The sequence below is a fragment of the Pseudophryne corroboree genome, chromosome 10, assembly GCF_028390025.1.
Source record: "Pseudophryne corroboree isolate aPseCor3 chromosome 10, aPseCor3.hap2, whole genome shotgun sequence".
NCBI lineage: Eukaryota > Metazoa > Chordata > Amphibia > Anura > Myobatrachidae > Pseudophryne > Pseudophryne corroboree.
The window spans coordinates 312,587,340-312,613,044 of NC_086453.1; the positions used below are offsets into that span (position 1 = coordinate 312,587,340).

The 25,705-nt window shown below is 47.5% G+C and overlaps 2 protein-coding genes across 2 annotated transcripts; one reads left to right on the forward strand and one right to left on the reverse strand.

Annotated features, from left to right (window-relative positions):
• Positions 1 to 4,404: 4,404 nt before the first annotated feature.
• On the reverse strand, positions 4,405 to 19,361 carry TRAPPC4 (trafficking protein particle complex subunit 4). The gene is made up of 5 exons (XM_063943481.1): positions 19,092 to 19,361; positions 17,126 to 17,300; positions 8,571 to 8,674; positions 6,337 to 6,463; positions 4,405 to 5,688 (listed from the first exon to the last, which is right to left on the reverse strand). The coding sequence occupies exons 1-5, from the start codon at positions 19,330 to 19,332 to the stop codon at positions 5,610 to 5,612; spliced, it is 726 nt and encodes a 241-aa protein (XP_063799551.1). The 5' UTR covers positions 19,333 to 19,361; the 3' UTR covers positions 4,405 to 5,609.
• A 101-nt stretch (positions 19,362 to 19,462) lies between these two features.
• Positions 19,463 to 23,585, forward strand: RPS25 (ribosomal protein S25). Its single transcript, XM_063943482.1, has 5 exons — positions 19,463 to 19,571; positions 20,083 to 20,178; positions 20,294 to 20,477; positions 22,451 to 22,549; positions 23,519 to 23,585. The coding sequence occupies exons 1-4, from the start codon at positions 19,569 to 19,571 to the stop codon at positions 22,543 to 22,545; spliced, it is 378 nt and encodes a 125-aa protein (XP_063799552.1). The 5' UTR covers positions 19,463 to 19,568; the 3' UTR covers positions 22,546 to 22,549; positions 23,519 to 23,585.
• Positions 23,586 to 25,705: the final 2,120 nt, after the last annotated feature.

Consider the following 25,705-nt stretch of genomic DNA (forward strand, 5'->3'; position numbering starts at 1 on the left):
GATTCGGTGTTCAACCGCCATGCCGTCAAATGTAACCGCGGTAAGTCTTGGAACACGCAGGGCCCCTGTTGCAACAGGTCCTCCCTGAGAGGAAGAGGCCACGGATCTTCTGTGAGCATCTCCTGAAGATCTGAATACCAGGCCCTTCAAGGCCAATCTGGAACAATGAGTATTGTTTTCACTCTTTTTTGTCTTATGATTCTCAATATTTTTGACATGAGAGGAAGAGGGGGGAATACATAGACCGACTGAAACCCCCATGGTGTCACCAGGGCATCCACTGCTACTGCCTGAGGGTCCCTTTACCTGGCACAATACCTCCGAAGCTTCTTGTTGAGGCGGGACACCATCATGTCTATGTGAGGAATTCCCCAAAGACTTGTTATCTCTGTAAAAACTTCTTGATGAAGTCCCCACTCTCTTGGATGGAGAGCGTGTATGCTGAGAAAATCTGCTTCCCAGTTGTCCACTCCCGGAATGAAGACCGCTGACAGAGCGCTTACGTGATTTTCCGCCCAGCGAAGAATCCTGGTGGCTTCCGCCTTTGCCACTCTGCTCCTTGTCCTGCCTTGGCGGTTTACATGAGCCACGGCTGTGACGTTGTCTGATTGAATCAGAACCGGTAGGTCGCGAAGAAGATTCTCCGCTTGTCGTAGCCCTCAATTCCAGTACGTTGATGTGTAGACAAGCCTCCTGGCTTGACCATAGCCCCTGAAAATTTCTTCTTTGTGTGACTGCTCCCCATCCTCGGAGGCTCGCGTCCGTGGTCACCAGAATCCAGTCTTGAACCTGCGACCCTCTAGAAGGTGAGCACTTTGCAGCCATCACAGGAGAGACACCCTGGCCCTGGGGGACAGGCTTATCTTCTGATGTATTTGTAGATGGGACCCGGACCGCTTGTCCAGGAGGTCCCACTGAAATGTCCTTGCATAAAACCTGCCGAAGGGGATGGCCTCGTAGGCTGCCACCATTTTCCCCAGACCTCCGGTGCATTGATGAACAGACACTGTTTTTGGTTTAAGCAGGTCTCTGACCATGTTCTGGAGGTCCCGGGCTTTTTCCATCGGGAGAAAAACCCTCTTCTGTTCCGTGTCCAGAATCATGCCTAGGAATGATAGTCGAGTCGTCGGAATCAATTGTGACTTTGGCAGATTGAGAATCCAACCGTGTTGTTGTAGCACTCTCAGGGAGAGCGACACGCTCTTCTGCAATTGATCTCTCGATCTCGCTTTTATCAGGAGATCGTCCAAGTACGGGATAATTGGGACTCCCTGCCTGCGCAGGAGCACCATCATCTCCGCCATCACCTTGGTGAAAATCCTCGGGGCCGTGGAAAGCCCAAACGGCAACGTCTGAAACTGGTAATGACAGTCCTGTACAGCGAATATCAGGTACGCCTGATGAGGAGGATATATGGGGACATGAAGGTATGCATCCTTTATGTCGAGTGACACCATAAAATCCCGCCCTTCCAGACTGGAGATCACAGCCCGAAGCGATTCCATCTCGAATTTGAACTTTTTCAAGTACAGGTTTAGGGATTTTAGATTTAAAATGGGTCTGGCAGAACCATCCGGCTTCGGGACCACGAACAGGGTTGAATAGTACCCTTTCCCCTGTTGGACTAGGGGAACCTTGACAATCACTTGCTGTTGACACAGCTTTTGAATTGCAGCTAACACTACTTCCCTCTCTGGGGGAGAAGCTGGCAAGCCTGACTTGAAAAATCGGCGAGGGGGCACCTCTTCGAATTCCAGTTTGTAGCCTTGGGATACAATATCCATCGCCCAAGGATCCACTTCTGACAGAACCCAGACCTGGCTGAAGAGTCGAAGACGTGCCCCCACCGGTGCGGACTCCCTTAGTGGAGCCCCAGCATCATGCGGTGGATTTAGTAGAAGCCGGGGAGGACTTCTGCTCCTGGGAACTAGCCGAAGCAGGTGTTCTCTTCTGGACTTACCTCTGGCGAGGAAGGATGAGCCCCGACCTCTTCTGGACTTAAGGTCAATAAAATGGTATCCCTGTCTAGGGTATCAAAGTCAGCTGACAAGGTATCTGTCCAAGCTGCAACAGCGCTACATACCCATGCCGATGCTATTGCCGGTCTGAGCAAAGCACCCGTATGCGTATAAATAGACTTTAAGGTAGTTTCCTGTCTGCGATCAGCAGGATCCTTGAGGGCTGCCGTGTCTGGAGACGGTAGCGCCACCTTCTTGGACAGGCGCGTTAAAGCCTTGTCCACCCTGGGTGAGGATTCCCAGCGTACCCTGTCCTGTGCAGGGAAAGGATATGCCATAAGAATCCTCTTGGGAATCTGCAGCTTTTTGTCTGGAGTTTCCCAAGCTATTTCAAATAACTCGTTCAGCTCATGAGATGGGGGAAAGGTTACCTCAGGTTTCTTTTCCTTATACATGTGCACCCTCGTGTCAGGGACAGAGGGGTCATCTGTGATATGCAAAACATCTTTTATTGCAATAATCATATAATGAATACTTTTGGCCACCCTTGGGTGTAACCTCGCATCATCGTAGTCAACACTGGAGTCAGAATCTGTGTCGGTATCAGTGTCTGCTGTTTGGGATAGGGGACGTTTTTGAGACCCTGAAGGGCCCTGTGACCCAGTCGAAGCCATGCTTTGTCCATTCTCTTATGTAATAAGGTCACATTTGCATTTAAAACATTCCACATGTCCAACCAATCATGAGTCGGCGTTGCTGACGGAGACACCACAATCATCTGCTCCACCTCCTCCTTAGATGAGCCTTCCGCTTCAGACATGCCGACACACTCGTACAGACACCCCCACACACACACAGGGATATAGTTATACGGAGACAGTTCCCCAATAAGGCCCTTTGGAGAGACAGAGAATGCCAGCACACACCCGGCGCCAACTGACACTGGAAACAATTTCCCAGATAAACTAGCGCTTTTTATATATAATACACTCACTGCGCCTTACAAGTGCCCCCCCCCCCCCCTCTTTTCAGCCCTGTGTCACCGTGTTCAGCAGGGGAGAGACCGGGGAGCCAGCTTCTCTGCAGTGCTCTGTGGAGAAAATGTCGCTGGTTAGTGCTGAGGGACCAAGCTCCGCCCCCTCCAGCAGCGGGCTTCGGTCCCGCTCAAATATATAAAACTGGCAGGGGATTTTTATTATTACTGCCTCCGCAGCCTATATACATATAAATGCCAGACTTAGAGGTTTATATTGCTGCCCAGGGCACCCCCCCCCCCCCCCCCTGCGCCCTGCACCCATCAGTGCCTGCTAGTGTGTGCTGTGTGTGGGAGCAATGGCACGCAGCGTTACCGCTGCGCCAGGGACGTGCAGTCCTCCCCTGTCATTTATGATTAAAATAATATAAAAGATACTTATGACAGATTCTGTGTCATAAGTATCTGCTTTTGCTTTTATACACTGCTCAAAAAAATAAAGGGAACACTAAAATAACACATCCTAGATCTGAATGAATGAAATATTCTTATTAAATACTTTGTTCTTTACATAGTTAAATGTGCTGACAACAAAATCACACAAAAATTATCAATGGAAATCAAATTTATTAACCCATGGAGGTCTGGATTTGGAGTCACACTCAAAATTAAAGAAGAAAAACACACTACAGGCTGATCCAACTTTGATGTAATGTCCTTAAAACAAGTCAAAATGAGGCTCAGTAGTGCTTTTTTTGGTGTCGTTTTTTGCGTAAAGTGACTGGGAACCCCAATTAGTGCACTGCTTAACTCGCCATGCTTTGGGCATGGTGCCTTCGCTCCGCTAACGCTTCGCTCGGCACAGATTACCGTTCCAATCGCAGTCCACGTGGATCTTAAAGTATGGAAAAGTACCCCAAAAGAAAAAAAACCTCATGCCGACCTTTTCACGTGTCGACCATGTGTCCATGTCGACCATGTCAACCAATAGTGATCGACCTAATGACCGTCGACCATAACATGGTCGACCATCTGAACGGATACCCTTTAATGCACCTGAAGAATGTTACTAAACTCATGGAACAGCTACCATTTTATATCGCTGTGCAGATGATCTGACGCAGCTGTGGATCAGAGAAGCCGCCAGGAAGCACTACTTACACAAGACGCCTCTTGCAGCTTCAGCATATCATCACACAGTAGCGGTATCCAAAGTGCCAGATGCTGTGTGACAAGCATACATCTCTGTATTAAGCACAACGCTACTGCAAAATCCCAGCAGTAAACTTCTCACCCACAACATGAGCAAAAACCTTTGCATTACAATAGTATGGTAAACTAGACTGGAAAGAGCATGCATACTGGAAATATTGTGAGGTTCAAACACCAAAATGAGGAACGTTACAAATGGACGATTGAAGCCAAAGGATGCATGAGGGAAGTATATAGAGGTGAATGAAATAAGCGAATACATTCAACGTTTGGCCTTTTTATTTAACAGGATTACAGAGAGCCAAACAAATTAAATTATTTAAATACAGCAAGCTAGCAATACAGAATGTTCTTCCACGGTTACAGAAAAACTTGTCTGGCACCAGGTGATCATGGATTTGTTTTATGGGGAGCCCAAACGTGCAGCTCAGGCTGAGCGGGGCTTCCCACTAGAGAACACGCGCAGTGCAATTGTTTGGTGGTTTTCATTGATACTGTGACTACTGCAATACAAATATAATATGCAGAGCCTTGATCTGTATACACTTTGTAACTTGCTTCCAATGCGCTGTGAACTTTCAAATAAAGATTTGTATCTATATTGAACCTAGATAATTGGATGGACATAGTTATGTTGGTAGCTCACGGAAGAATGGAGCGAGTACAATTTGTTCCTCTGTTCAGCTGCAACACAGTAATTACAAATCATGTTTCATCACCAGGAAGGATCGTTGACCCCCCCAGGTTGTCGTGGACACCCAGGAGTGGGAGCAGTCCCTGTTGGTTGGCATGCCAACCGGCGGGCTATTCTGCATTCGGTATCCTGGTGTAATGTGGCCGGCGGTCTCCCAACCCCTCAATTATATCAGGCTTTGGAAGATGCGATTGCTTAATTAGGTTGCGGACACCATGCCAGAGAAAACCTGCTTTATCACCTTCCACATTTGCTTAATATCAAACATGGAATATAAGTTACTAATTTTACAATATATACAATGGAGAAAACACAAATTATTACTCTTAAAGGGGAGCATACAATTGATATCGCCGCCCGATCTTCCATCTAAATTGACGGGAGATTGCAGGGGCAATATTCAATTGATGCCCATTATCGTGCCATTAGTGTCGGGTTTAGCTGACTAAACTAATGGACGCAATCACTAAAAGTGCCACTTAGCCATCCCAAATGGGTCACTTATTGCACATTTCAGCTCGCCAGCATGGGGGGGCAGCGAGCTGAAATAAGTCTTCCCGCTGCACGGCACGCCCGAATGGAGCAACAATTGAATTGCTCCTTTGTGCGCCATCTAGTGGTGGCCACGGGGAGAAACAACTGAATTTCCGCCAAAGAGAGAGGGAGAGGTGAGCCGAGTGTGAGGACAGCAGCGGCTTCCATTCATGTTCCCACAGAAGAGCACCCTCATCTGGTGAGCCTTTACTATAGATATACTGGATTTCATAGAAGACTAGGAGCTGGGGCCGAACGTTCCAGCTTTCTCTGCTATCTCCAGAGCAGACTTTAAGTTTTGGTCAAAGAGTTCACACCTAAAAGAAAAAAAACCAAAAAAAAAAAAAAACAGAAAATTTATAAAAAAAAAACACTACAGTGTATTAGCTGTAACCTATGAACCTTGGCGCAGGTTACACGATCTGGCTTATTTTAATGCACATCAGTCTCGGGGGAAGATATTATTGTCACGGGATACGTTTCACATCCTGACGGACAGGTTGCCTGCGGTCAGGTGATTGACGGCAGAATACTGACACCGATAGCAAGAAAGGCGCCGGATCCCCGACAGCACACATCCCGCTGGAGAGTATCAGGGTGGGTTTTGGGCATGATAGGGGGGTTAGGCACTAGGGAAGTGGTTAACCATAGTCGTAGACGTCACTCCCCTAGATTTAACTTTGCAGCCACCAAGGGAGGGTTAGGGTAAGGGAGGGGGGAGGTTAGGATAGTTATCCCCCAAAACAGGTATTTATAATATTTTGGGATGCCGGGATCGGTCATGTGACCGGCCGCATCCTGAACGCTGGGAACATGCATCACACCCATTCCCACAACTACAATGATTATCAACAGCTACAAGCTGACTGGTTGCTTTGGGAAACTTCTCCACTTTTATCTCTCTCCAATGCTTGATACATCTTCCCCTATATCTATATTAGCTTGTTGTCCTATTTTCTACTCACCTAATTGGCATTTCCAGGGAGTAAAATGGGTTCTTCAGAGCGTAGTCAGAATACAGTTCATAGATCTTGCGTAGTAAGGAATCTATGCCAGCCTGGCGTGGGTCTGACAATACCATGAACTTTATACCTGCAAAGAGAGAATCGTCAGCTATTTACTGCTCCTACAGGACGGACAGCCGTCACCAGTGCAAATATTTGTATTGGATGGTGGGGGTCATTTGTACGGTACATTCAGCTAAAAAGCTGCAGTAATAAAACGCCAGTAGGTATTTTTTGTAAAATTACTAACATTAGAAACAAAATATAGACTTTTACGCTATCTTCAAAGTCAACATTTTTTTTGCCTTAAAATATTCCATGGCAGCCATTAAGAATGGTGTAACACTATAGGGGGGTAATCAACTACACCCAATAAAGTACCGCGGGTGAAATCAGGAGGCAGCTTCAGGCTTTAAAGCCTGGGGCTATTCAATTGCACTCCCAATTTCTCCCAATAACAAGTTAACGGGCGTTAACAAACAGAATCTGTGAAAAGTTCACAGGGTCGCAACACGTTTCTGATGAAGGATTAAAAGATCCGAAAGCTCACGCTGGGGTGGACCAAGAATTTATTGCATTTATGAAGTCCATTGAGTGCCACCTCTGCATCCTGTCTAATTCTTCCCTGAGGGGATTTAATGGGCACCGGGGCCACTGTGTTTAGTTTTAGTTCACTTCAAAACTACAGCGGCTGTGCCGTTCATCTGATCAGCTGCGTCACCACAGAGAGGTCACATCTGGGAGGCGTGTAACACTCAGCGCTGTCACGCGGTGACCTTAGGCAGTCTTCCATCGCGCTATCCCTTTACTGGCACTATCACCGAGCTCCAACTTACATCTCCAACGACTGGGAGACTGTACCCTCCGACAGCAGCATAATCTTTCTATTGGTGCACTTTAGAACCCCTGGATGACCTCTTACCCTCAGGTATCAGCTCATAGGAGAGGCGGCAACGTAAAGCCATATTTCATATATGATTCACGGCTGCCTATACCAAATGGATTATCCCGATTTCCACTGACTAGCGACTAAATCTTTGTGGCACTCCTGGGTTCATTTCACTATCCCTACAGGGTTTGTATCAAAATATAATTCCGCATTTATTTCAGGCTGTAGCAGTGAGGTTTCAAAATTATTTTTTGTCCTTCAATTTTTTTTTTCTTTGGCCTTAGGGATACATACCACACATCAAGACCCCTCATGATCATCAGCTAAAGATGTATCATATGCTGCACAAACCTTCTCTCCCCCCCCTTTAGCAGGCTCTCTAGGGGTACTGAGCAGAGGAAGATTACAAGATACCTGGGGGGATATTCAATTTCCGCCGATGAAGCTTTGGGTGATATTTCCTGGTGTCTCATCAATGTTTTTTTACCCGGAAACACGCAGGTTCAGCGAAACCTGTGTGTTTTCGGTAGAAACAGCCCCGTTTTCAGGGATTTTGCTTTGCCTGCTGGAGGCAGGTGAAACACTCCGTAAAGCCGCGGAACGCACCGGCTTATTGGGGAGAATTAGATAGCCCCCCACCGTTTCTTTTACACCCGACAGTCAGTGCAGGTAATTGAATATCCCCCCTAGTGTTCCTGACAATGCACCCCTCTTCAGCTTTCTGTGGGTGGATTCACGCTCATGGGGTATAAATCCCATTTGATACAGCAATTCTTCCCCATTGGCAGCAAAAAGGGGGGGGGGGGGGGTAGTTGGTGGTCGTCTTTTCCAGTCTCTTCCTTGTTGGCCGATATGGAGTTTATAAAAGGAAATACAGATCATCAAGCTTTAGTTATGATATGAAGTTACAAATGTAATATTTAATAATTTTATATTACAGTAAAGGACCTTATTTTGTATAGTATAAGTGTTGAATTGTGAATAAGAAACCATAGTCTAGTTCAGTGGTTCTCAAACTCGATCCTCAGGACCCCACACAGTGCATGTTTTGCAGGTAACCTAGCTGGTGCACAGGTGTATTAATTACTCACTGACACATTTTAAAAGGTCCACAGGTGGAAATAATTATTTCACTTGTGATTCTGTGAGGAGACCTGCAAAACATGCACTGTGTGGGGTCCTGAGGACCGAGTTTGAGAACCTGTGGTCTAGTTCATAACAGTGTCACACAAAGCTTGTCATGAATATTACAGTACAGGTTAAGTTGCAAAGCACCAGCGGGTGGGTTATTGATTTAGCTACTGACCTGTCAGAGTCTGAAAACAGTGCAGCTTGAAAGTGTCCGTCTCCAGCATTTCAATGCCAGAACTTCCCGGTTCTGGGGAGAGCTGAGATCCAATAGCAAATAATCTGTAGACACAGATAGTTCAGAGTCAGGTTTCTATATGTTCTAACACAGATGTAATGGACTTCTTTCAACAAATGAGAGGAACCAACCCATTGTTTATAGTTATTCTCTTCCATCTCAAACTTTCACGAGAAAAACAAACAAACAAAAAAAACGTTTCTTGCCTACATATTATACTAAGCCACCCCAACTTACATCTTCTAGTTCAGTGGTTCTCAAACCCCACACGGGTCATGGTTTCCAGGTCACCCAGGAGGGGGAAGGTGTGTATCACCATCACATAAAAAAAAAAAAAAGAAACACACAGGTGACCTGGAAAAAACAAACTGTGTGGGGTCCTAAGGCCCGAGTGTCTCCTAACCACTGTGTCAGTAAATCAGCTGCAATAACCTTGTGGGCCCTGTATGGTTCTGCCAGTTGGGAGCCTTCTAGGGTAATACAGGTTGAGTATCCCTTATCCAAAATGTTTGGGACCAGAGGTATTTTGGATATGGGATTTTTCCGTATTTTGGAATAATTGCATCCCATAATGATATATCATGGTGATGGGACCTAAATCTAAGCACAGAATGCATTTATGTTACATATACACCTTATACACACAGCCTGAAGGTAATTTTAGCCAATATTTTTTATAACTTTGTGCATTAAACAAAGTGTATCTACATTGACACAATTAATGTATGTTTCATATACACACAGCCTGAAGGTCATTTAATACAATATGTTTTATAACTTTGTGTATTAAACAAAGTTTGTGAACATTGAGCCATCAAAAAACAAAGGTTTCACTATCTCACTCAAAAAAGTCCGTATTTTGGAATATTCGGATATGGGATACTCAACCTGTATTAGATTGAGTGGTGTTCTATAATCCATTGTGTGCAACTGCATCACTCGAGGATATTCAAATCAGAGTTTCTGATGCCAAGGAAAACCACTAGGCCCAAAATAATCAGATCAAAAAGACCTTTACACGTCTAGAACTGATCACACATCTACAAACTTCCATATGATTACTACTATCAAAGTCTCCATAATAAATCACCATTTAATGTCAAGTAAGCTCTCGCTCAGTGCACCTAAGCACAATGGAGCAGAACCATAAACATGGACAATTTCTTATTACTTTTGCACATAAGGCTATTTCATCATGGGTACTATGGTCATACAGAGAGCACTGGTGCAAAACGTAGCTCATTATGTATGCACAGATTATAAAACGTACATGAGTGTAGACATCAAAACATAGATACCCATTTGTCAAAGTAAGGGTGAAAGCACAATGGGGAAAAATGATGGTTTTTGCCCTCACCATATTTCCCTATTTATGTATTGTATGTATTCTACAATCTCTCTTCCTTTTTGTTTCCCATCTGAGAACTCATTAGTACCCGTCAGTGTTTGCACTTACACAGTACGAGCAGTCAGCAGTGCGGTCCTCAACTGCCAATCTGGTCCGTCAGTCCGTCAGTGCGGTCCTCAACTGCCTAACACAGGCCGGTGGAGCCGGCCCTTGAATCAGCAGAGGAAGGAAATAGTGTTGTGCTCCCCTATCCTCCCACAGGCTCCTACAGTAGTATGGCCATTCAGCCGGTAGTGCTCACAGATCCAGTTATCAAGATCTATGCGCTGAACAAATGGCATGTGATGGCATTGTGGAGCTGGGACAAAGTGTGTGACACATGCGGCATCTGCAGAGTGCAGGTAAGGGATGCTGGTCTGCGCTAGCAAGAGGAGAACAAGCAGGAGGGCTGTGTAGTGTTGTGCAGATACAGATCAGTTTCTTTTGATGTGGAATACAGTTAAAGTTGTTAAAATAAGATTTTACTTACCGATAAATCTATTTCTCGTAGTCCGTAGTGGATGCTGGGACTCCGTAAGGACCATGGGGAATAGCGGCTCCGCAGGAGACAGGGCACAAAATAAAAGCTTAAGGATCAGGTGGTGTGCACTGGCTCCTCCCCCTATGACCCCCCTCCAAGCCTCAGTTAGGATACTGTGCCCGGACGAGCGTACATAATAAGGAAGGATATTGAATCCCGGGTAAGACTCATACCAGCCACACCAATCACACCGTACAACTCGTGATCTGAACCCAGTTAACAGTATGATAAACGCAAAGGAGCCTCTGAAAAGATGGCTCACAACAATAATAACCCGAATTTTTGTAACAATAACTATATACAAGTATTGCAGACAATCCGCACTAGGGATGGGCGCCCAGCATCCACTACGGACTACGAGAAATAGATTTATCGGTAAGTAAAATCTTATTTTCTCTGACGTCCTAGTGGATGCTGGGACTCCGTAAGGACCATGGGGATTATACCAAAGCTCCCAAACGGGCGGGAGAGTGCGGATGACTCTGCAGCACCGAATGAGAGAACTCCAGGTCCTCCTCAGCCAGGGTATCAAATTTGTAGAATTTAGCAAACGTGTTTGCCCTTGACCAAGTAGCTGCTCGGCAAAGTTGTAAAGCCGAGACCCCTCGGGCAGCCGCCCAAGATGAGCCCACTTTCCTTGTGGAATGGGCTTTTACTGATTTTGGCTGTGGCAATCCTGCCACAGAATGTGCAAGCTGAATTGTACTACAAATCCAACGAGCAATCGTCTGCTTTGAAGCAGGAGCACCCAGCTTGTTGGGTGCATACAGGATAAACAGCGAGTCAGATTTTCTGACTCCAGCCGTCCTGGAAACATATATTTTCAAGGCCCTGACAACGTCAAGCAACTTAGAGTCCTCTAAGTCCCTGGTAGCCGCAGGTACCACAATAGGTTGGTTCATGTGAAATGCAGAAACCACCTTAGGTAGAAATTGAGGACGAGTCCTCAATTCCGCCCTGTCAGAATGAAAAATTAAGTAAGGGCTTTTATATGATAAAGCCGCCAATTCTGACACCCGCCTGGCTGAAGCCAAGGCTAACAGCATCGACACCTTCCATGTGAGATATTTTAAGTCCACAGTGGAAAGTGGTTCAAACCAATGTGACTTTAGAAAACTCAACACAACATTGAGATCCCAAGGTGCCACTGGAGGCACAAAAGGAGGCTGTATGTGCAGCACCCCTTTTACAAATGTCTGAACTTCAGGTACTGAAGCCAGTTCTTTCTGGAAGAAAATCGACAGGGCCGAAATTTGAACCTTAATGGACCCTAATTTTAGGCCCATAGACAGTCCTGTTTGCAGGAAATGAAGGAAACGACCCAGTTGAAATTCCTCTGTAGGGGCCTTCTTGGCCTCACACCACGCAACATATTTACGCCAAATGCGGTGATAATGTTTTGCGGTTACGTCCTTCCTGGCTTTGACCAGAGTAGGGATGACTTCTTCTGGAATGCCTTTTTCCCTCAGGATCCGGCGTTCAACCGCCATGCCGTCAAACGCAGCCGCGGTAAGTCTTGGAACAGACAAGGCCCCTGCAGTAGCAGGTCCTTTCTTAGAGGTAGAGGCCACGGTTCGTCCGTGAGCATCTCTTGAAGTTCCGGGTACCAAGTCCTTCTTGGCCAATCCGGAACCACGAGTATAGTTCTTACTCCTCTCCTTCTTATGATTCTCAGTACTTTTGGTATGAGAGGCAGAGGAGGGAACACATACACTGACTGGTACACCCACGGCGTTACCAGAGCGTCCACTGCTATTGCCTGAGGGTCCCTTGACCTGGCGCAATATCTGTCCAGTTTTTTGTTTAGACGTGACGCCATCATGTCCACCTTTGGTTTTTCCCAACGGTTTACAATCAGGTGGAAGACTTCTGGGTGAAGTCCCCACTCTCCCGGGTGAAGGTCGTGTCTGCTGAGGAAGTCTGCTTCCCAGTTGTCCACTCCCGGAATGAACACTGCTGACAGTGCTATCACATGATTTTCCGCCCAGCGAAGAATCCTTGCAGCTTCTGCCATTGCCCTCCTGCTTCTCGTGCCGCCCTGTCTGTTTACGTGGGCGACTGACGTGATGTTGTCCGATTGGATCAACACCGCCTGACCCTGAAGCAGAGGTTTTGCTTGACTTAGGGCATTGTAAATGGCCCTTCGTTCCAGAATGTTTATATGAAGAGATGTTTCCATGCTTGACCACAAGCCCTGGAAATTTCTTCCCTGTGTGACTGCTCCCCAGCCTCTCAGGCTGGCATCCGTGGTTACCAGGATCCAATCCTGAATGCCAAATCTGCGGCCCTCTAGTAGATGAGCACTCTGCAGCCACCACAGGAGAGACACCCTTGTCCTTGGCGACAGGGTTATCCGCTGATGCATCTGCAGATGCGATCCGGACCATTTGTCCAGTAGATCCCACTGAAACGTTCTTGCATGGAATCTTCCGAATGGAATCGCTTCGTAAGAAGCCACCATTTTTCCCAGGACCCTCGTGCACTGATGCACTGAGACCTGGCCTGGTTTTAGGAGGTTCCTGACTAGCTCGGATAACTCCCTGGCCTTCTCCTCCGGGAGAAACACCTTCTTCTGGACTGTGTCCAGAATCATTCCTAGGAACAGTAGACGTGTCGTTGGAATCAGCTGCGATTTTGGAATATTTAGAATCCACCCGTGCTGACGTAACACTACCTGAGATAGTGCTACTCTGACTTCTAACTGTTCCCTGGATCTTGCCCTTATCAGGAGATCGTCCAAGTAAGGGATAATTAAAATGCCTTTTCTTCGTAGAAGAATCATCATTTCGGCCATTACCTTGGTAAAGACCCGAGGTGCCGTGGACAATCCAAACGGCAGCGTCTGAAACTGATAATGACAGTTTTGTACTACAAACCTGAGGTACCCTTGGTGAGAAGGGTATATTGGGACGTGGAGATAAGCATCTTTGATGTCCAGAGACACCATATAGTCCCCTTCTTCCAGGTTCGCTATCACTGCTCTGAGTGACTCCATCTTGAATTTGAACCTTTTTATGTAAGTGTTCAAGGATTTCAGATTTAAAATTGGTCTCACCGAGCCGTCCGGCTTCGGTACCACAAACAGCGTGGAATAATACCCCTTTCCCTGTTGCAGGAGGGGTACCTTGATTATCACCTGCTGGGAATACAGCTTGTGAATGGCTTCCAAAACTGCCTCCCTGTCGGAGGGAGACTTTGGTAAAGCAGACTTCAGGAACCGACGAGGGGGAAACGCCTCGAATTCCAGTTTGTACCCTTGCGATACTACCTGTAGAATCCAGGGATCCACTTGCGAGTGAGCCCACTGCGCGTTGAAATTCTTGAGACGGGCCCCCACCATATCGGAGTCTGCTTGTAAAGCCCCAGCGTCATGCTGAAGACTTGGCAGAAGCAGGGGAGGGCTTCTGCTCCTGGGAAGCGGCTGCACGGTGCAGTCTTTTTCCTCTTCCTCTGCCCCGGGGCAGAAAGGAGTGGCCTTTTGCTCGCTTGTATTTATGGGAACGAAAGGACTGAGTTTGAAAAGACGGTGTCTTTTTCTGCTGATGTGAAGTGACCTGGGGTAAAAAGGTGGATTTCCCAGCCGTTGCCGTGGCCACCAGGTCCGATAGACCAGCCCCAAATAACTCCTCCCCTTTATACGGCAATACTTCCATGTGCCGTTTGGAATCCGCATCCCCTGACCACTGTCGCGTCCATAACGCTCTTCTGGCAGAGATGGACATAGCACTTACTCTTGATGCCAGGGTGCAAATATCCCTCTGTGCATCACGCATATATAGCAATGCATCCTTTAAATGTTCTATAGTTAACAAAATATTGTCCCTATCCAGGGTATCAATATTCTCAGTCAGGGAATCCGACCATGCGACTCCAGCACTGCACATCCAGGCTGAGGCGATTGCTGGTCGCAGTATAACACCAGTATGTGTGTATATACTTTTTAGGATATTTTCCAGCCTTCTATCAGCTGGTTCTTTGAGGGTGGCCGTATCAGGAGACGGTAACGCTACTTGTTTAGATAAACGTGTGAGCGCCTTATCTACCCTAGGGGGTGTTTCCCAACGCGCCCTAACCTCTGGCGGGAAGGGATATAATGCTAATAATTTATTAGAAATTAGCTGTTTTTTATCGGGGGAAACCCACGCTTTATCACACACCTCATTTATTTCCTCTGACTCAGGAAAAACTATTGGTAGTTTTTTCACACCCCACATAATACCCTTCTTTGTGGTACTTGTAGTGTCAGAAAGGTTCAATGCCTCTTTCATTGCCGTGATCATGTAACGTGTGGCCCTACTGGACATTACGTTTGTCTCGTCACCGTCGACACTAGACTCAGTATCTGTGTCAGGGTCTGTGTCGACCCACTGAGGTAACGGGCGTTTTAGCGCCCCTGACGGTGTCTGAGACGCCTGGACAGGCACTAATTGATTTGCCGGCTGTCTCATGTCGTCAACAGTTTTTTGCAAATTGCTGACATTATCACTTAATTGTTTAAATACAATCATCCAGTCAGGTGTCGACTCCCTAGGGGGTGACATCACCAACACAGGCAACTGCTCCGCCTCCACATCATTTTCCTCCTCATACATGTCGACACACGCGTACCGACACACAGCACACACACCGGGAATGCTCTGATAGAGGACAGGACCCCACTTAGCCCTTTGGAGAGACAGAGGGAGAGTCTGCCAGCACACACCCAGCGCTATATATATACAGGGATAACCTTATATAAGTGTTATTCCCTTATAGCTGCTGTTATTATCGTTATTTGCTGCCAAAAATGCCCCCCCTTCTCTTTTTTACCCTGATTCTGAAGCAGGACTGCAGGGGAGAGTCAGGGAGCCGTCCTTCCAGCGGAGCTGTGAGGGAAAATGGCGCTTGTGTGCTGAGGAGATAGGCTCCGCCCCTTCACGACGTCCTTATCTCCCGCTTTTTTGTGTAAAAATGGCAGGGGTTAAAATACATCCATATAGCCCAGGAGCTATATGTGATGTATTCTTTTTGCCACCTAAGGTATATACTGTTATATTGCGTCTCAGGGCGCTCCCCCCCAGCGCCCTGCACCCTCAGTGACCGGAGTGTGAAGTGTGCTGAGAGCAATGGCGCACAGCTGCGGTGCTGTGCGCTACCTTAGTCTGAAGACAGGATGTCTTCTGCCGCCGATTTCACCGGACCTCTTCGTCTCTTCTGGCTCTGTAAGGGGGACGGCGGCGCGGCTCCGGTGACCCATCCAGGCTGTACCTGTGATCGTCCCTCTGGAGCCAATGTCCAGTAGCCTAAGAAGCCCAATCCACTCTGCACGCAGGTGAGTTCGCTTCTTCTCCCCTTAGTCCCACGATGCAGTGAGCCTGTTGCCAGCAGGACTCACTGAAAATAAAAAAACCTAAACTAAACTTTTATTCTAAGCAGCTCAGGAGAGCCACCTAGATTGCACCCTTCTCGGCCGGGCACAAAAATCTAACTGAGGCTTGGAGGGGGGTCATAGGGGGAGGAGCCAGTGCACACCACCTGATCCTTAAGCTTTTATTTTGTGCCCTGTCTCCTGCGGAGCCGATATTCCCCATGGTCCTTACGGAGTCCCAGCATCCACTAGGACGTCAGAGAAATGTGGAATAAAATAAATAAATAGTGATATAACTGAAGTAACGCTTAGTGCTTCTGGGCAGAGGAGGTCTGATGCCATACAGAATGAATGTGGGCATTTGATAGGCACAATGAGGGGCACATAGGGAGGTGTGAGGGCATGTGGGAGATCTGATAGGTATTTAAAGGCATGAGTGATGGTTTGAAGGGCATTTAAGAGGCATGTGGTGAAGTCTGATGGTCATTTAAGGGGCACGTGGGGAGACTGGATGGTATTATATAATACTGGTAGGTTAACTGGATCCCAACAAAAATTAACCCTATCATGAATGTGTGTGCGTGTACATGTGGTAGAGAATGTAGATTGTGAGCTTCACTGGGGCAGGGACTGATGTGAATGGGCAAATATTCTCTGTAAGGCGCTGTGGAATATGTGTGCGCTATATAAATAACTGGTAATAAATATAAAAAATAGAATTCATAACCATTTATTATGATCGCACCCAAAAACAATGAAGTAGAAACCCAAATTTGTTAAATGATGGATCTCTGGGACCAACATAATGTGCCTGGTGCAATTGATGCCTCCTGGTAATTCCTAATTACCAAGTCTTCCACAAACTATCACTGATCTTGGGCTACACACTGACTGCAAGTGCCCTGTTAAACTTTCACCTCCAACCTGCCAGGAGGCGGCTTAGTAAATAATGCTACTTGTCCTCATTCTTCCCCGTGTGGTGATGATCAAGGAACAAAAGTGCCATTACGTTAGTAACATAACACTGTTCCTAAAAGCTGGGATTTCCCCAGTTCAAAAATGGAAACAATGGGAAACACACGAGTCACTAAATGCTGATGACAGCTTTTGAAATCTAAATTATTATTTTTGGGGACACACATAAAAAAAGAAAATCACTGAGAATCACAGCTATGACATGAGATATGAGCGCATGTGCCGAGCACAACGCAATGACTCACGAGTGAAACATGGAGGCCAGCATGAGCTTCTCATTGGAACTCAGACGGGGACGACCAAACCGGATGGAAAGGGGATAGTTGGAGGGGTTCCCACAGAATTCCACAATCTCTTTTCCATCTGCTGTGTTTCTGCCATTCACATCAATCCCATTAATGGAAAGCACGGAGTGTCCAACTGTATAGGGACAAAGGGTTACATAATCCCTAATCAATGTGCCCTTAACAAGCGTATGCGTAATCAATGTGATAGTAACAAGCGCTCCCGTAACAGGCGTACACATAACAAGCGCGCCCGTAACAAACGCACCCGTAATCAATGTGCCCGTAACAGGCGTACACATAACAAGCGCACCCGTAATCACTGTGCCCGTAACAGGCGTACACATAACAAGTGCACCCGTAATCACTGTGCCCGTAACAGGCGTACACATAACAAGTGCACCCGTAATCACTGTGCCCGTAACAAGCATACACATAACAAGTGCACCCGTAACAAGCATACACATAACAAGTGCACCCATAACAAGCATACACATAACAAGTGCACCCATAACAAGCGCACCAGTAATCAATGTGCCCGTAACAAGCATACACATAACAAGCGTACCGGTGATCAATATGACCATAACAAGCGCACCTATAATTAATTATTATAAGTGCATACCTCCCAACATGACCCTCTCCAGGAGGGACAGAATGATCTGCTCCTGGACTTCCCTCTTAAGTTACAATTGCCATCACCTGTGGTGAAACACCTTTCTTATCCATTAACCTGTTCAAAGCAGGTGCCGGCAATCATACATTAAGAGCAGGGGTGGGCAATTATTTCAGCTGGGGGGCCGCTTAACACTTCCAGCGAATATTCGAGGGCCACACACAAAATACTCAAAAAGAGTCCCCTTTTTACACATTACGGCAGATAGCGTCCCCTTTTTACACATTACGGCAGACATCGTCCCCCTTTTTACACATTACATCAGACAGCGCCCCCGTTTTTACACATTACGGCAGACATTGTTCCCCTTTTTACACATTACGGCAGACTGCGTCCACTTTTTACACATTACAGCAGATAGCGTCCCCGTTTTTACACATTACGGCAGACATTGTCCCCCTTTTTACACATTACGGCAGACTGCGTCCCCTTTTTACACATTACGGCAGACTGCGTCCCCTTTTTACACATTACGGCAGACATTGTCCCCCTTTTTACACATTACGGCAGACAGCATCACCCTTTTTTACACATTACGGCAGACAGTCCCTACCCCCCTATCCCCTCCCTCCCCTAAACCCATATTGTAGTTTTTAACTCAGCTGCCTCCCCACCCTTAAACCTATATGGCAGCTTAAGCAGTGATCCAGGGGCTGGCAGGACAGGGGGTTTACCTGTTCGTCACAGTGGCAGACGATCCCCGCTGTCCGATGATGCCGCCTGGAGTCACTGCTGATGTGGTCTCTTGCTCCCGCTCGCTGGCCGCTGCTTCTTCTCCTCACTCAGCCGCCAAGCGCAGTGCCCGCCCCCTGTGCCGCCCAGCGCGCTTGGTAACAGAGGAAATCCCGGTCAGCTGACCTTGTGACGTGACCGGGATTTCCTCAGCGGCGCCTCGTCTGAGAGCAGTGCAATGACAAGCGGCCTGTCGGGCCGCTTGTCATTGCACTCTAATGGGGCACAGCGGGCCAGGCACGATCGGTCCGCGGGCCGCCTGTTGCCCACCCCTAATTAAGAGGGAAGTCCAGGAGCAGAGCACTGTGTCCCTCCTGGAGAGGGTCATGTTGGGATGTATGATAAGTGTACCCATAATATAGGTGCAACCAAGACAAATAATATTCACAATACAGTAAGTGTATCCATACTAAGATGGCACAACTGGCAGGCAGTGACTATGAGATAGATAAGAGGGCAGGAAGACGGGTATATCAGGGGCAGCACAGCCCATGTCACACCGGCTAGCCCCTTCCTTACCCCGGATGCCGTCCCGCTGGCCAAAGGAGACCAGCACCCGCTCGTCGTGCACCTTGAGCACCAGGTCCAGGGGATAGCTAAACGTCTTCTCCGTCTCAGAGCGCGGGTTCTGGTTGTCCAGCTGGTAGATGAGCCCGCCCGCCTTGTTCACCACATACACACTGAAGATCGCCATCTTACCGGAGCCCAACCCCTCAATCAGCCCGGCTGGGGTAGCAGCCGGCGCATGACAGCGGGGCATGCTGGGAGTGACATTTCCCGCCCCAACCAATGGCAGCTCTCCATACAGCAGACGCAGCAGCACGCACGCCACGTGACCCCCAGCACACACCGCCCCCTAGTGATGCCGGGAAGTGTAGTTCTCTGATAGAGGGCTGTAGTCCTGTCAAGCGGAAGATCCCGCCCCCAACGGGGTTTCCTAGGCTGCTGGCACGGGGTCTCTTCCTTTCTGTCCGACATCTTTGAAGGAGCAGCAGCATGGTGAGACTTCGGGAACTGGGGGTGGGCGGCAGAGGGTGCAGATACCCCGGTGGGGTGTCCGGGGCTGCGCTGCCGGTGTCCGGGGAATCTCCCATGGCGACATCCGGGCTTGCGGTTACGGAATGGGGAGGGTATAACGCGAGCACGCCGGGCCCAGTGCGCCGGCCTCCGTGTAGCGCCCGGAGTGTCCTGTAAGGCGGCTTCCTCACATGTGTGGGGGCTCTGACGGCGATTACCCGGGCCCGATGCCTGGCCACTGTAGGCCACCGTTAGTACATGAGGCCTGGAGGCTGCTTCCTCTGGTTAGCAGTTGTGTATATATACCCCCTGCCTGCATAACCCATCTCCCCTGTACCAGAGCCGCCCCAGTGACATCTGCTTTTGGGACACTAGCATCTGGCCAGACTTGGGACCTCATGGTTGCGTTACGGCTTCCCCTTACTGATGACACCTTGGGGAAGCGTGCGATATACCGGTATGCAATCTACTAACACCCTATTGCCTCGTGCAGCCGCCTAAAGACGATAAGAAGAAGAAAGATGCGGGCAAGTCCGCCAAGAAGGACAAAGACCCCGTCAACAAGTCTGGGGGCAAGGCCAAAAAGAAGGTAAGCGGTGACTGAGCCGGGGTCTGGCGCGCATGCCCATCTGGGACCAGTTTGCTGGAATGGAATGTATACTGTACTGCATGTAGTTATTTCTTCTTTCTCCTGTGTTGAGTAGAAGTGGTCCAAGGGGAAAGTGAGGGACAAGCTGAACAATCTAGTGCTGTTTGACAAGGCCACATACGACAAGCTGTGCAAAGAAGTCCCCAACTACAAGCTCATCACTCCCGCTGTGGTGTCTGAGAGGCTAAAGATCAGGGGGTCACTGGCCAGAGCTGCCCTCCAGGAGCTACTAAACAAAGGTGAGTGTGTAGCGGAATGATGGAAGATACTATATGAGTATAAGGATGTAGGTCTGATTCCTGTAGTACATATACTAAGCTGTGGGTGGAGATAAAGTGCCAACCAATCGGTTCCTGTCACTTTTCAAACACCTTGTAACATGGCAGGAGCTAATTGGCTGGTAGTTTATCTCCATTCTCTTTATCTCTCTCCAATGGGGATATTCAATTTGCCGTGAAGAGACATCTGGATTAAGAACCCCCAATGTTTCTTTGTGTGTTGCGGGCGGTAAAAAGGTGCATTTACACAGGCTGGCTTATCTCCCCCCCCCCCCCCCCCCCCTCCCAGCAATACATTACACCCAACAGCAAATCGGGGTAATTGAATATCCCAGTAAGGCTTCGTATATAGACCCCTCTGTGTGGGAGTCAGTATTGTGTACAGGCTTCTAGCACCTGTCTGTCTGGAGATTGAGCATCCCAACTCTTTAGCTGCTGTCCATGTTAGAATGGATTCTCAAGGGAGAAAATGCCATTTGAGTTGGAAGCTAACAATGCTGTTGGCTCTTCCTGGCCGCATGCTGGAACACATTTATAACAAATGAAAACTTTAGGGCTCAATTCAATTACAAGTAACGGGAGCGAGTTGCAGTTACAACTGTGTAACAGTGCTGGCAATGGTTGAGGAACTCTCTTTACGGCCCTATGGGTTGCGATTAAAAATCCTTGAATCCCGTAGTACCGTAAGTGCTGCATATAGCTGTACTTACTGGCAGACGTGACAGTCTCGCCTAATTGAATTGAGCCCATTGTATTCCTAATTCCTATGACGGGAATGCATGAATACAGTTGTGATAATCTGAATGTGGGCATGGGTCATTGGATTCGTTACCTGGTCTTGTTCACACATTACCTAGCTAAACGCAGTGCATAATACTGTCACGTGTGAGTGTTCTCTGAATTTAGTGGTTTGGACTAAATTGCATGGAAACTGCATGTGTATACCTTGTTTGTAGGGGCAGATTTGATTCTGTGTAAGGTCCTGGCAGAGCCTTGCACAGTGTGTTCATAGTAACGAAGCCAATGGGATTGATCTTAATAAAAGCTCATCCAGTTTTATGGTCACTGTTGCTACTTCCTTCTGCAGCAGATAATGACTTTAACCTTGCTCACAGGTCATTGCCAAAAAAGTGGTGGTAGAATGGTTTGTCTGACACCAGAAGGATCATGAGGCCACGGCTGCTTGCTGTATGGTTGGTGTTTGATCAGTTTTTAATAATACAATGACACATTTGTGAGAACTGGGACAACAGGAAAGGCAACCAGCTTTTGCCCTTTTAACTGAAAGAAAAAATTCACTGATATGGCTGCAATAAGCCAATTTGCACCTTTGCATAAAGTTGCAGACAGCCAACAGAAGGCTATAATAGGGGCTGTAACCGTTATGTGCATTTGTCGGTGCAAGGGTTTTATGAGGAAGACAATTCTACTTTCCTAGTGGGGCCTCTGCGCATTTATAGCAACACTGTCTGCTTATGTGTTGGGCATAGATGTGTACACTTGTGGTAAGACCTCTCCAGATGCACTCCACCCTGTATTAGTGTAGGACCCTGAAATCAGTTGCTGTGAAATGGTTTCTTCCTGGAGCTTTGAAGTCAGTGCTAAGAGTTCACACTGCAACGTGCTGATAGTCTAAGGCAGGCATGTCAAACTCATGGTCATCCAGCTGTTGAAACTACAGGTCCCAGCATGCTTTACCAGCTGATCAGTGGAAGGGATGCTGGCAAAGCATGCTGGGACTTGTGGCCCTCCAGCTGTTGTGAAACTACGAGTTTGACATGCCTGGTCTAAGGGCTCCAGAACAAAGCTTAAGACCGACCAATGTTCCCTGTCGGTGAGCAGCTAAAGTTGTGCGTCAGTGGTCTGACTACAGAGGTCCAATAAATGTTTCATGGTTTAATATATATATATAAACTTATTCCTTGTTTTCCCAGGCCTAATTAAGCTGGTATCCAAACACAGAGCCCAGGTTATCTACACTAGAAATACCAAGGGAGGTGACGCACCACCAGGAACTGAGGAAGCATAAGCAGGTGAGTCCCTCTGAATTTTAGCTCACTTCATGCATTGGTCCACCTTCTTACCACAAGCTACAACTGGCACAGCAGCCATGGTCTTTTAACCACTTGCTTGGCACCTTTGCATAGCATGCGACCGCAGCCGCTACTCCATCTCTGGATTTTAAAGAGAATCCGTTTTGTACATTCTGCTCCAAGTAGGGCTGTTATGTAGCAGTCCCATGCCTTTTGTGTGCCCCAGAAGGCATTTTGGAGTGGCAAATACGAAAGCATTCAGAGGGGTATTGAAGTTCCTTCTGAGCACTATAACACAGGGTCTGCACCCAGGTCCTCAAAGTGATCAGCTCAGTAGGTAATGGAACAGGTATATCTATAGGCACTGGGGAGGAATAATGCTACAGGGTCATCAAGACTACAGTGGGTGCAGGGAGAGTCACTTACTGCAAGGTGATGAGGAAAAGCTACAGCAGTCTGCTAGACCGATATACTTCATGCGTGGTGCTAAACACCACCAAAGTAGTGCTATGTCTTTAAATACATGGTATCCTAATGACATTTCTAATAGTTTTGTATAAAAATTGTCAGTTAAGTGTTTAAAGATGACACAATGTAATAAATTTCGGGTTGTTGGTGATCCGGCGCCGGTCAGCTGAGTGGTGTCTGGATTCTGTCATTGGTCGTATGACCACCTGGATGCTGAATTCTTTATAAACCTTGTCCTGCATTGTGTTGTACTGTAAGTCACTTTTTGTGTTCATACAGTTCCTGTTTATTTCATGTTAGGTTCTGCAGGCCTTCAATGTCCTTCTGTTTTTGACATGTTAAACACTGACTTGGTGTCTGCATACAGTTGGAAATCCCTTTATAAATATTAAGCTCATGCGGCAAATCTGATTAGTTAGACCTGGTAGTTGTATAGTAGGTACAGAGGGCTGTGTAGGGCTGGTTGCTGAGAAGTATTAATACAATGTTCTTTCATTGCAGGACCTGGATCGGGAGCAGACAGATTTTCTATGTAAATGACGTAATGGAAATAAACCGTTCTGATCTAGTTGTTGTCTCTTGCTTATTTGGTAAACTAAGCTTTAGCCCCTTCACATACAGAATTTCAAATGGGAACCATGCAGGCAAATCAAAAGCCAGATATTACTTGCCCATGCTGTTAGACTGTATTAAGCCTGCTGGACTCTATCCTAAAAGGATTTGGATGCAGGTACAAAACTAAATCTTAGCTGCTGTGACGTCATGAATCGTAGCCATGTCTGAGTCAGGGCAGTCTACAAGTCATTCTGTCTGCTCTGGTAGAGAGGCCTCTCACAGCGAGCTGTCGGGGCATGGTGTGGTGACAAAGCATGGCCTAGTTAGGATGTTCTTCTAAAGTAAGTATACACCCACCCGTGTGCACAAGGATTACACAGTAGCTCATTCTGTATGAGCTGTGCGATGCCCACCTCTGTGTGAGCTCTCTGACAGCAAATAGTGCTGGGAAGAGACTGATTCTGTCTTATTCCCTCCTCCCTGGTTCTACTGACTAGCATATTAAGAGAATCTGGTGTAGAGGTGTTCTCACAGCCCAGGATTCCCCCAGTAACGGCGCGCGCCCTGGGCTGCAATATGAGTACCTTGCTGGCAAATACCACATAATATAGTCATAAAGACTATATATGTGTAAAATACCCTTGCCAAATATACATTTAAAAAGCGGGAGAAGTCTGTCGGAAAAGGGGCGGGGCTACCTCCCTCAGCACACTGGCACCATTTTCCCCTCACAGCTCCGCTGGAAGGACGCTCCCAAGGCTCTCCCCTGCAGTTTCCAGACTATATAGGATAAAAAAAGAGAGGGGGGGCACTAAATTTAGGCGCATATAATATATATTTCTCTAACGTCCTAAGTGGATGCTGGGGACTTCGTCAGGACCATGGGGAATAGCGGCTCCGCAGGAGACAGGGCACAAAAAGTAAGCTTTTAGGATCACATGGTGTGTACTGGCTCCTCCCCCTATGACCCTCCTCCAAGCCTCAGTTAGGTTTTTGTGCCCGTCCGAGCAGGGTGCAATCTAGGTGGCTCTCCTAAAGAGCTGCTTAGAAAAAGTTTTTTAGGTTTTTTATTTTCAGTGAGTCCTGCTGGCAACAGGCTCACTGCATCGAGGGACTTAGGGGAGAGAATTTCAACTCACCTGCGTGCAGGATGGATTGGATTCTTAGGCTACTGGACACCATTAGCTCCAGAGGGAGTCGGAACACAGGTCTCACCCTGGGGTTCGTCCCGGAGCCGCGCCGCCGACCCCCCTTACAGATTCTGAAGATTGAAGGTCCGGAAACAGGCGGCAGAAGGCTCTTCAGTCTTCATGAAGGTAGCGCACAGCACTGCAGCTGTGCGCCATTGTTGTCACACACTTCACACCAGACGGTCACGGAGGGTGCAGGGCGCTGCTGGGGGCGCCCTGGGCAGCAATATATAATACCTTTTTATGGCAAAAGAATACATCACATATAGCCATTAAGGCTATATGTATGTATTTAACCCATGCCAAATGTCTAAAACTCCGGGAGAAAAGCCCGCCGGAATAGGGGGCGGGGCTTATTCTCCTCAGCACACAGCGCCATTTTCCTGCTCAGCTCCGCTGTGAGGAAGGCTCCCAGGACTCTCCCCTGCACTGCACTACAGAAACAGGGTAAAACAGAGAGGGGGGGCATATTTTGGCGATATTTTTATATATTTAAGCGGCTATAAGGAACAACACTTATATAGGGTTGTTCCCATATATATTATAGCGCTTGGGTGTGTGCTGGCAAACTCTCTATCTCCCCAAAGGGCTAGTGGGGTCCTGTCTTCGATAAGAGCATTCCCTGTGTGTCTGCTGTGTGTCGGTACGTGTGTGTCGACATGTATGAGGACGATGTTGGCGTGGAGGCAGAGCAATTGCCGATAATGGTGATGTCACCCCCCAGGGAGTCGACACCGGAATGGATGGCTTTGTTTATGGAATTACGTGATAATGTCAGCACATTACAAAAATCAGTTGACGACATGAGACGGCCGGCAAACCAGTTAGTACCTGCCCAGGCGTCTCAGACACCGTCAGGGGCTGTAAAGCGCCCTTTACCTCAGTCGGTCGACACAGACACTGAATCTAGTGTCGACGGTGATGAAACAAACGTATTTTCAAG